This window comes from Salvelinus sp. IW2-2015, linkage group LG19 (assembly GCF_002910315.2).
Source record: "Salvelinus sp. IW2-2015 linkage group LG19, ASM291031v2, whole genome shotgun sequence".
NCBI lineage: Eukaryota > Metazoa > Chordata > Actinopteri > Salmoniformes > Salmonidae > Salvelinus > Salvelinus sp. IW2-2015.
This window is the reverse complement of record NC_036859.1, coordinates 8,401,747-8,414,478: the sequence shown is the minus strand read 5'-3', so window position 1 is coordinate 8,414,478 and position 12,732 is coordinate 8,401,747. Positions and strand designations below refer to the sequence as shown.

Below are 12,732 nucleotides of genomic sequence, written 5' to 3'. Positions count from 1 at the left end.
TTACAGAGTTTATAAAACACAAAAATAGGGCTAAACCAATAACTTTGCCAACGTTTTCAGATCTCTTGGCATAATCTTAGTTGTTGGATGAACATATGAAAAGTTGTTGATTCAGGTCCTGCAAGGGCTATACCCCCCAAATTCACTACAGTAGTAGACTGTACTTACCAGTGTCAGTGGRCGTTAACGAGAGGACGACAGRGAAGAGAGCGAGGCACGCCATTGGTCCGTAGCACAGCTGCATGGTTGCTATAGAGATGTTCGGTGGTGTTCTCAACTGTGTTCTTGTCTGATTCAGAAGGCTASAACCGGCTGGAGGAGAGGAGATGACTGATCTTTCTTGACCAGAGCCTCAGCTTTTAAACCCTAAAATGAGGAACCTGATTCAGTCCGTCCGGATCTGTGMMTTTTTTTTCAGAGCGAGGATGGGGTTGGGTGGGGTGACGGGGGACGGGGACACACTCATGGGTGCTTCTGCTTAGTCAGACATTTCCTGTAAAGATTGTGTAATTAAGACCATGGTGTGCTTATTGAATGAAACTATGAAAAAATGATGGTCAGGCTARTGACTAGATGGATTCAGGCCTATGGATTTCTCTAGTGTTGGAAAATGTAGCATTTATGTTGGATTTAGGTTAGGGGATGGMTCTTTCATGAGTCCTATAGGGACCTGAATGTGCACGGGCCTAGTCCATTGAATCAAAACAAACCCAGGGCTAGGGGTGACCAGATTGTGATTTCCACTGTGCAGCGGTAGGTACTTGGGGTGTGTGTGTGTATGCAATACTCAAAATGTGTAGAATAGCAGGGAATTAGCTTAACAACTGCACATGTTTCTATACTGCCATATGACACTGTGTATGTGTGGCATGGTGGGGTGGGGTGACGGGGTCCACAAGTGAGGATGTCAACAGATATGTTTGGGCAGGCTGTGAGGTCATGAGATCATGTGCTGGTGACTGCACACATTTCACAGCCCTCCTTCCTCCTCTCCCGCCCTCCCTCCTTCCATCCTCCCCCCCTCCATCCAGATCGGTCCTTTTGCGGTCAGAGCAGGAAACTGAAAAGAGGAAGAAAGAGGGAGAGTTTTCCGTTCCCTGAAACCAAGTGCACCAGCCCCAGTCCACACCAATGCATTGGCCTAGGGCAGGGAAGGGCAACTTTGATAAGGGTAGGGGACACAAAAACTCAGGGCCAGTCGCTTGCGGGTCTGTGTACCCCCCCCCACCCCACACTACGAGCAAAACATTTAATGTCCCTCCTCTTGACAGCTGAGATTTAAAAGAAAATATATATATATATAATTTTGAGTTAATTTGCAGTTTTAAAACAAGTTTGCTGCAATTCTACACATCTTGCCATGGGGCAGAGGGGAAAATGATCTGGAGGCTGGAGAGAAATGTTTGCAGTTTTTTATTTGATATCTGAGTGAGACTGACTAACAAAATATTTGTTTTCTTAGCCAGGTCAGTAATTCGACCATAATAACAAGTTTAGATAGACTGTCATTGACTGACATAACAAGAGAAAAACAGCTGATAGACAACCATATTTTGAAATTGCACCTTGTGTGTTTTACTATTCTAACTCTCAACAGTAAGTTGATAATTCCAATGATCCGAGGGCTTTCAAATGGTCGGCGGGGCTAGTTGCTCATCCCTGGACTAGGGGAAGCTTCTTACCACCACCAGCATCTTATCAGGCAGAAAGGTTAACCTCAACAGGGAATATGGATGATGTATTTTTGCAGTGTGCAGACTGCACTCTCCTGTATCAGATTGCACTTTTGGCAAAGATAGGAATTGAGCGAAAAGATGCCTTGTGGATAAAAGGCAAGTCATAATACAGTGGGGCAAAAAGTATTTAGTCAGCCACCAATTGTGCAAGTTCTCCCACTTAAAAAGATGAAGAGAGGCCTGTACTTTTCATCATAGGTCACTTCAACTATGACAGACAAAATGAGGAGAAAAAATCCAGAAAATCACATTGTAGGATTTTTAATGGATTATTTGCAAATTATGGTGGAAAATAAGTATTTGGTCACCTACAAACAAGCAAGATTTCTTGCTCTCACGGACCTGTAACTTCTTCTTTAAGAGGCTCCTCTGTCCTCCACCGTTATACTGTATTAATGGCACCTGTTTGAACTTGTTATCAGTATAAAAGACACCTGTCCACAACCTCAAACAGTCACACTCCAAACTCCACTATGGCCAAGACCAAAGAGCTGTCAAAGGACACCAGAAACAAAATTGTAGACCTGCACCAGGCTGGGAAGACTGAATCTGCAATAGGTAAGCAGCTTGGTTTGAAGAAATCAACTGTGGGAGCAATTATTAGGAAATGGAAGACATACAAGACCACTGATAATCTCCCTCGATCTGGGGTCCACGCAAGATCTCACCCTGTGGGTCAAAATGATCACAAGAACGGTGAGCAAAAATCCCAGAACCACACGAGGGGACCTAGTGAATGACCTGCAGAGAGCTGTGACCAAAGTAACAAAGCCTACCATCAGTAAACACACTACGCCGCCAGGGACTCAAAATCCTGCAGTGCCAGACCTGTCCCTGCTTAAGCCAGTACATGTCCAGGCCCGTCTGAAGTTTGCTAGAGAGCATTTGGATGATCCAGAAGAAGATTGGGAGAATGTCATATGGTCAGATGAAACCAAAATAGAACTTTTGGTAAAAACTCAACTCGTCGTGTTTGGAGGACAAAGAATGCTGAGTTGCATCCAAAGAACACCATAACCTACTGTGAAGCATGGGGGTGGAAACATCATGCTTTGGGGCTGTTTTTCTGCAAAGGGACCAGGAAGGGGCCATGTATCGTGAGATTTTGAGTGAAAACCTCCTTCCATCAGCAAGGGCATTGAAGATGAAACGTGGCTGGGTCTTTCAGCATGACAATGATCCCAAACACACCGCCCGGCAACAAGGTCCTGGAGTGGCCTAGCCAGTCTCCAGATCTCAACCCATAGAAAATCTTTGGAGGGAGTTGAAAGTCCGTGTTGCCCAGCAACAGCCCCAAAACATCACTGCTCTAGAGGAGATCTGCATGGAGGAATGGGCCAAAATACCAGCAACAGTGTGTGAAAACCTTGTGAAGACTTACAGAAAACGTTTGACCTCTGTCATTCGCAACAAAGGGTATATAACAAAGTATTCAGAAACTTTTTGTTATTGACCAAATACTTATTTTCCACCATAATTTGCAAATAAATTCATAAAAAACCCTACAATTGATTTTCTGGATTTTTTTTCTCATTTTGTCTGTCATAGTTGAAGTGTACCTATGATGAAAATTACAGGCCTCGCTCATCTTTTTAAGTGGGAGAACTTGCACAATTGGTGGCTGACTAAATACTTTTTTGCCCCACTGTATATGCAGAAACGTATTGCCTAAAGCTATTGAGATGCATCTGTCCCATTGATTTCCGTAGAGCCAGCGCTGTGTCTGTTTGTTACATATGAGTTTGGTGTGACAGGAAACAGGTAGATGGTGTGGGTATTGAGTCATGTTTGGAACCATGGGTTGGGTAGTCATGCCTTTCAGGGCACGGGCTGTCTTCAGACTGCATTGGGCAAGGTGTTTTTTTGGTGATGTGGTCGTTGAAATAATAAAACGTTCAGATAAAGTGCACCCTGAAATGGTGAAAGACAAATTACCTATGTCTTGAATTCATGTTGAAAACGCCCTTATTCTCTAGTTTCTGCATTGTGATTCCCCCTTAATGAAAAGCAGAAGTAGGGCCTCGACTTTACCAGCAATTTGGTCATTCAGATCCGTTTTATCTGAATGAAGATGTAATTTAAGCTATTGCGAAAGTCTTACATTAATGAATTAGAAAGGAAAGAGAGAGTGTAACAACAGAAGTTCTGCTTTTCCCCCATTCATAATCCAGAGTTTGGTCATTGCCAAGTTGTAAGAGCTTGACCTATCTCTTACCTGGGAATGTCATGCTGGGTTTAGTTTAGATCTAGGTTTATTTGAACATCTTTGTAAATACAGTGTACGGTAAAAAATACATACTGTAATATGTGATGTCGGGTGCTGTCTAGAAAAGCCTGTGTCAATGACTGATCTTGTCTAATGTTTCTTTGGCTGTGTGAACCTCTCACCTACTTCAGTTTAGGGAACTCTATTATTTTATAAACTCAGCAAAAAAAGAAGCGTCCTCTCACCGTCAACTGCGTTTATTTTCATCAAACTTAACATGTGTAAATATTTTTATGAACATAACAAGATTCAACAACTGAGACATAAACAGAACAAGTTCACAGACTGTGACTAACAGAAATTGAATAATGTGTCCCTGAACAAAGGGGGGGGGGGTCAAAATCAAAAGGAACCGTCAGTATCTGGTGTGGCCACCAGCTTGCATTAAGTGCTGCAGTGCATCTCCTCCTCATGGACTGCACCAGATATGCCAGTTCTTGCTGTGAGATGTTACCCCACTCTTCCACCAAGGCACCTGCAAGTTCCCGGACATTTCTGGGGGGAATGGCCCTAGCCCTCACCCTCCGATCCAACAGGTCCCAGACGTGCTCAATGGGATTGAGATCCGGGCTCTTTGCTGGCCATGGCAGAACACTGACATTCCTGTCTTGCAGGAAATCACGGCACAGAACGAGTAGTATGGCTGTGGCATTGTTATGCTGGAGGGTCATGTCAGGATGAGCCTGCAGGAAGGGTACCACATGAGGGAGGAGGATGTCTTCCCTGTAACGCACAGCGTTGAGATTGCCTGCAATGACAACAAGCTCAGTCCGATGATGCTGTGACACACCGCCCCAGACCATGACGGACCCTCCACCTCCAAATCGATCCCGCTCCAGAGTACAAGCCTTGGTGTAACGCTCATTCCGTCGACGATAAACGTGAATCCGACCATCACCCCTTGTGAGACAAAACCGCGACTCGTCAGTGAAGATAACTTTTTGCCAGTCCTGTCTGGTCCAGCAACGGTGGGTTTGTGTCCATAGGCGATGTCTGGTGAGGAACTGACTTACAACAGGCCTACATGCCCTCAGTCCAGTCTCTCTCAGCCTGTTGTGGACAGTCTGAGCACTGGTTGAGGGATTGTGCATTCCTGTTGTAACTCGGGCAGTTGTTGTTGCCATCCTGTACCTGTCCCGCAGGTGTGATGTTCGGAAGTACCGAACCTGTGTAGGTGTTGTTACACGTGGTCTGCCACTGTGAGGACGATCAGCTGTCCGTCCTATCTCCCTGTAGCGCTGTCTTAGGCGTCTCACAGTACGGACATTGCAATTTATTGTCCCTGGCCACATCTGCAGTCCTCATGCCTCCTTGCAGCATGCCTAAGGCACGTTCACGCAGATGAGCAGCGACCCTGGGCATTCTACTTTTTGGTGTTTTTCAGAGTCAGCAGAAAGGCCTCTTTAGTGTCCTAAGTTTTCATAACCGTGACCTTAATTGCCTACTGTCTGTAGCTGTTAGTGTCTTAACGACCGTTCCACAGGTGCATGTTCATTAATTGTTTATGGTTCATTGAACACGCATGGGAAACAGTGTTTAAACCCTTTACAATGACAAGCTGTGAATTATTTGGGTTTTTACGAATTGTCTTCGTTAGACAGGGTCCTGAAAAAGGGACGTTTCTTTTTTTGCTGAGTTTAGTATGTTGCATCCATCTGACCTGACCTCTAACCCACTCTACAGTCAGAGTTCTAGAAAACACTTTAATGACTGATGATGATGTATCATATCTAATGTTGTGTCATGGAAAGTATGTTGACCTGCAGCTCGTTGGTAGCTCACTATCAGTTGATAGTGGGTTTATTACTGAGACCACTCGTACGTAAAATTATATGCACACATGACGTCGCTTTGGATAAACATCTGCTAAATTGCATATATTATAATATTATGATGATGATGATGATGATTATATTATTATTTAGTTGATGTCTGTCTAGTTGGGGACAATTCCATTTAAAATTCCACCTAGTATTAAAAAATATTATAAACAGTTTTTACATGGATTTATATATTGCCAGTATAGCTAACAGTGACATGATCAGCCTGAATGGCTGAAGGAATTGGAATTTGTGTAATTGTTGGGGAATTGAATTGGGAATTGATTCTTGGAACGCATCCAACATTGTAATTGGGAGGAATTTAATCATCTCTGAATTCAGAGACTGACCAGGAATTTGAAATGAATTAAATGGAATTTACAATGAGGGGGAATTGAACTAGAATTGCATTTGTAGAATTAACCCCAAACCTGGTTGTGTTATTTACTTCTCTGCCCTTTTCTGACTATTGTGTGCAACCTTTCATCAAACCTTTATTACATTCAGTGACCAGATTGGCTAGTAGTTGAAGTTATCTGTAGATAGGCCTGTCTCAGCCCAGAACACGGCTTAAAGAGAACTAGTTTGGAATGACTATCTCCATGCTTACCCATTTCATTTCATTCTATTTTGCAACAAAACCTCCTTCACTCATGCTGCCAAACATAACCATCGTAAAACTGACCATCCTACCGATCCTCGACTTTGGCGATGTCATTTACAAAATAGCCTCCAACACCCTACTCAACAAATTGGATGCAGTCTATCACAGTGCCATCCGTTTTGTCACCAAGCCCTATATACTACCCACCACTGCGACCTGTACGCTCTCGTTGGCTGGCCCTCGCTTCATACTCGTCGCCAAACCCACTGGCTCCAGGTCATCTACAGACGCCTGTAGGTAAAGTCCCGCCTTATCTGGTCACCATAGCTGCACCACCCGTAGCACGCGTTCCAGCAGGTATATCTCACTTGTCACCCCCAAAGCCAATTCTCTTTTGGCCGCCTCTCCTTCCAGTTCTCTGCTGCCAATGACTGGAACGAACTACAAAAATCTTTGAAACTGGAAACACTTATCTCCCTCATTAGCTTTAAGCACCAGCTGTCAGAGCAGCTCACTGATCACTGCACCTGTACATAGCCATCTATAAATAGCCCAAACAACTACCTCTTCCCCTACTGTATTTATTTATTTATTTATTTTGCTCCTTTGCACCCCAGTATTTCTACTTTGCACACTCAGCTAAATGTAATCTACCATTCCAGTGTTTTAATTGCTATATTGTATTTACTTCGCCACCATGGCCTATTTATAGCCTTTACCTCCCTTATCTCACCTCATTTGCTCACATTGTATATAGACTTATTTTTCTACTGTATTATTATTATTGACTATGTTTGTTTTACTCCATGTGTAAGTGTTGTTATATGTGTCGAACTGCTTTGCTTTATCTTGGCCAGGTCGCAATTGTAAATGAGAACTTGTTCTCAACTTGCCTACATGGTTAAATAAAGGTGAAGTAAAATAAAAAATMTGCATACAAACATGTGAGGGAGGGAAGGACAACAGAGAAAGAGGGGAAGTGATGGTCAGAGTGTCCCAATGCCTCTCCCACCATAGGAATTCCTATACAGACAGAACAGTATGTTAAATATGACTTAGCTAATATATCCTGGAGGCACATTAACATAGACTAGCCCTGAGGCTATACTCTCTTTGTCTCTCAGCCGGAGAGCAACCCCCGGGCTTGGAACAGAAGTCTGTGTGTGTGGGGGCAACATGCAGTGTGTACTTTTGAACACATGGGCTGTGATAACAGACTACAGTGTTCCAGTCTCTCCTACACACTTATCTCACCTACAGTACATGTTTGTGGTTAGACTACACCTCGGCTCTTTCTCTTTCTCTCCCTCTCTGTCTTACTTTCTTTCTCTCTGTCGCTCTCTCTTTTTCTCTCTTTCTCTCGCTCTCTCTTTTTTCTCTCTCTTTCTCTCACTCTCGCTCTCTTTGTCTTTTGCACAGATGCTTGCATACATGCTCGGCCACTTATATTTAAACTGTCTACACTGTATTACGGTGTCTGCCTTATTTGCATGAACCGTACGAATAGGACACACAATCAATCTCTGTCTGCAGCTACTTTAAATGCTTCTTACAGTACAGTAAGTGTTGCTACTTATGTCATGCACACAATGATGGAATGACTGAGTTGACCACCAACACTACCCCTACTTCCTTTCTTGTAAGCCCCTGTCTTTTCTTCACCTCTCACTCTCTTCCTGTCCCTCCCTCAGCCGCCATCACCTTTCTGTTCTTACCATGTCACACCTCAGCCCTGCGTTAAGAACACATCATAAACCAGTGGAAAGAGCGTGTGTGTGTATAAATAATCAGAGAATAGTAGCTCCACTCATCAGATAAAACCCTGACTCAGAACCSARAGCAACAGAAAACATATCTCTAATAATAGCCAATGATTCATCTGGTCAGTGATAACAATTACTTTCAGATATGACCCCTGCAAACAATAATGAGTCGTTAGGACGACTCCGTGATGTCACGTAATAGTCGCCTAAAGTCGTCAGGACGTTGTGTCATGGTCCCTTGGTGGTTTTGTCTAGTTCTCGGTTGGTCCCGGGAATGCCCCCGAGGACGTTCTTGGGACGTTGTGTCATGGTCCCCTGGAGGGCGCCTGAACGTTCTTGGGATGTTGTGTCATGGTTCCCTGGAGGTTTTTGTCTAGTTCCCGGTTCGTCACCTGATGGTTGCAAAGAAACGTTCTACCAACAAACAAACAACATTTTTACCCAGGGCACACGCACCCTAGTTTCATTACACATCGTCCCTGTTTACTGTTGCCAAGCCCATTAAGGCCCTGATTGGTGAACCACTGATGAATGTGTAGGGGACTTCTGAAATTTGACAGATTTTGGTGGCCCAGCAGGAAGTTCATCACACCCCAAGTCCAGAGGTTGTACATTCAAACCCATGTGGGATCATATTATATTATTTTACCTCCCTTATCCTACCTCATTATATTATTTTACCTCCCTTATCCTACCTCATTATATTATTTTACCTCCCTTATCCTACCTCATTTGCCCACATTGTATATAGACTTATTTTTCACTGTATTATTGACTGTATGTTTGTTTTATTCCATGTGTAACTCTGTGTTGTTGTATGTGTCGAACTGCTTTGCTTTATCTTGGCCAGGTCGCAATTGTAAATGAGAACTTGTTCTCAACTTGCCTACCTGGTTAAATAAAGGTTAAATAAATATTGAAAAGTCAGTGCGAAGTGATCATGCCAAATGCAATCATATAGTCACTGATTGAAGATTTTACACTATTTTAGCTGAACAGTATAACAGTTACCTTATAACCCCCATACCATTTAATTACTTTACTTATAATAGTTTGGGGCACCTGGGACCATCACGTGTCAAAAATCTCCAGGGGCCCATGATACAATGCCCCAAGAACCTTAAGGGGACTTTCAGGGGTCTAAAGAACACGTGACCACAGAAATATCATAACCAGTGGAACGGTGTGTGTGTGTGCGTGCATGTGTGTGTTTTTGTGTGTAAGTGGAACAGAGAGGTCTAAATAATCTGTGGTTGGAGAGATGAGCAGCGCCACTCATCAGGTAAAACTTTTACCTCAGAACCCACAGCAACAGAAAACACGTCTCTAATAATAACCAATGATTCATCTGGTCAGTGATAAGCATTACTTGTCACTCAGATAATACGACTAGGGGTTTTCCTTGTCAGTTTACCTTCAAAGTGATGGTCACCATGGTGCATAACATCATAATAGGAGTTGAACTATCATCACAGTATTTGTATGGCCAAGCAGAATATTTGGAGGAAATATCATTGCCATCCTACAGATCAGTCTTGAATTGTTCAAACTAGACATAAACAGTAATAACATGACAAACACTAACATACTTATTTGATTTATTTGTATTTATTTATACATTTATTACCTAGTAAACTGTTTCTAAATCAGTTTAAGATAAATACATTATATCAGCAATGTGTTTGGCTTGATATTCAGGTATTCTCCAGGTATTTTTACTGCTGCAAACCTTTGATATAAAAAGAAAAGGCAATTGACTACTTCTCATTTTACCCTTGTGGTAACTGACTCACTCTCACACAGTGACAGGTTGAAGTCTCCGTTTTAACAGTGTCTGCCACGCTACTGCCACCACTGTGTGAATAGTACGTTATGCACAGTTAGTCAGGGTTAGCGTATGAATTGTTTTACATCCCACTCAAGCCACATTTTCCATTTGGATGTGACGCCTCTGAAAATGTCCTCCCTTGCATTCTCAACCTATCTTGTGGTTAGCCTCAAATGCTACATGGGCCTTTTATTAAACCGTCTCACTAACACTAATACTGAGAGACAGTCGTGCATGTTATCATGCCATTTCTTACCAAAACACAGGGCTTCCCTCTGTGTCCACATAGACGTGCATTAAACCAGCCTCTCAGTACTACAGTCATAGAACTAGAATTCTATGGCTAGAGTAGTGTCACTCACCACCACTATGGAAACCWGCTCTGCCACCAGTGATGAGAAAGTGATAGTGGGGGAGACAGTCCRCATGGTTAGGAGGCTGTGGGAGGAAACCCGTCTGTGATGCTCTCTGAGTGTAGGAAAAGTATTTGCATACGGGTATGTTGTGTCTCTGCGTATGAGGTTGGTGGGCTTAAAAAGAGCCACAGTTCAGGTGAACGTGACACATCTGACTGCAGACTCCGAGTCAGTGATACAGGCAGAATGAAGGCCCTCCTCTCTCTCCTGCTTCTCTTCGCCGCCGCTCTACTGATGTCCACTATTTCTGCTCAAGGTGTGTGTGTATTCTATGATCATGCATTTGATTAGATAGTGTTAGATTCCACTTAAGATGTTTGTTCTTAGCATAGGAAGCAAATTGATGATGATGGAAATTCATAGTGAAGAAAATCATGTCATGCTTTATAAGTATAGTGGAAATGGATGATGGTGATGATGAACATGATGATACAACTCTTCTCTCTCTTGTAGCCGGTGGATCAGTAATCTCCTGCTGTTTGGAGATTAAAGGCACTGCAGTGCGCCGCAAACTGATCGTTTCCTACTACCTACAAGACACAGCCATGTGTAACATAAAGGCAGTGACGTAAGTGCTRTCAACATCATTGGCATTGTTGAATTCGATTTTAAGAATAGCAAGCTAAGACTGATGGATTGGTTGGCTAAACTAGCAAGTCTGTTTGTTTGGTTACCAAGGCAACTACAGTAGCTATCTGAGTACACTTGCTAGCTACTTCAGTGGATGTTGAACCCATTTTTACCTGCAAATGAACACATCTCTAGRGGCAAATGTGTTAAATTATAGCCATGGTATAAAAGGCATAATCAACTCGGGGAATCTATGCGTTCTCTGGAAAATAATGCAACTGTGGAAGGTTAGTTTCACTCTGCTAGCMGGTCGTGGAACACACTTTTCACGRTGTTCATTTTCCATTGATTATCCCTTACTTATTTCAGCTGTTGTGAATGCAGTCTATGAATGCATTTATAATGCATTATAACCAGATGGACAGTCGGTTCATAGAAAGCAAGACGGTTTTGAGCGTGTATCTGTTGTGACTTGTCTAATAGTTTTTTAAACCTGTTCTTTCCTCAGGTTTGTCACAGCGAAAGGCAAACGAATCTGCTCTGACACTTCCAACCCCTGGGCACAGAKAACCATGCAGTACCTGAACGAGAAGAACAAGTCTCACACACTGCAAAAACATCACATCGCCTCAACTACTACTTCTACTACAACCACCACTATCGCACAACCAGCCAACAACAACCCTCACAAAACAWCATTTTCAGCTCACAACCCCAAAATTGCTTCTCAATGGTCAACAACTCACCACAAGACYTAGAAGAACATAGAATTTTCCAGTTCCTAGTACATCAGACTATTGACTTTGAATGTTTGAATATTTTCAATATGCAGCTATTATAACATTTATGTCACTTTAATSAATATCTTTATATATTTATGAATGATTAAATCGAATTTACTTCCACAGTGAATTTGATGATTGTGATTGTGTGTTAACTTGCTGGCTATTTGCCAGAATGCATAAACAATGTATAATGTTTCTTAATAAAATAATAGTTTTAAATGGGTGATTTGTTGTCCTCTGTCATCCAATGTGATAGCCAACATGTGGTGAGGGTTCTGGTGCAAAATGGCTGCCATGCATCACCCAGGTGTGTGCTAGACATTAGTAATGGATGAGCAGCACTTTACAATACTACAAGTGAAGAAAGTTATATAAAAGCAACCCATTCCAATGATTAAGAGGAGTAAGTTAAGAAAAGTTGGTGACGTTTTTTTCTGACCTCTAAATGTGGATATTGTTTCGCAACTGATGACCTATATGACCCATAAGTTCCATGATTGTCACATCTGGCCATGCTAGAAAGGACAGATGGATAGACACAAATGTTACACAAATGCTATTAACCCCAAACCTGACCTGTAAACTTACCCTGAATTTGACCTCTTACCCTAAATGATAAAGAACAAGCTCTACCTAGTACCTACTCATCAAATCTGACCATATTGGCACTCTTATCCAGTCTAGCATGGCCATCTAGTGACCTCTGTGTTTCAACCAGAGTGCTTTCTAGAACCAGACTGCTTTCTAGAATTAGACTCATTCTAGAATTAGCCATTTCAATGGCTCCAAGAGAGAGGGAAAGCTGTGGAGGGGGTCTTAAAGATGGGGGCCATCTTGTTTCAACTGTATCAGTGTACACAGTAAAACATGGCTGGAGCTCCGGTGGAACAACTGGTTAGCGCGTGGTGTACACTAACAGTGGGGGTTGGATGTTAAATAGGTTA

General features: G+C 42.6%; 1 protein-coding gene across 1 annotated transcript; it reads left to right on the top strand.

Moving 5' to 3' along the window:
• Positions 1 to 10,489: 10,489 nt before the first annotated feature.
• Positions 10,490 to 11,856, top strand: LOC111979757 (C-C motif chemokine 4). Its single transcript, XM_024010451.2, has 3 exons — positions 10,490 to 10,689; positions 10,887 to 11,001; positions 11,512 to 11,856. The coding sequence occupies exons 1-3, from the start codon at positions 10,620 to 10,622 to the stop codon at positions 11,759 to 11,761; spliced, it is 435 nt and encodes a 144-aa protein (XP_023866219.1). The 5' UTR covers positions 10,490 to 10,619; the 3' UTR covers positions 11,762 to 11,856.
• The last annotated feature ends 876 nt before the right edge of the window (positions 11,857 to 12,732 follow it).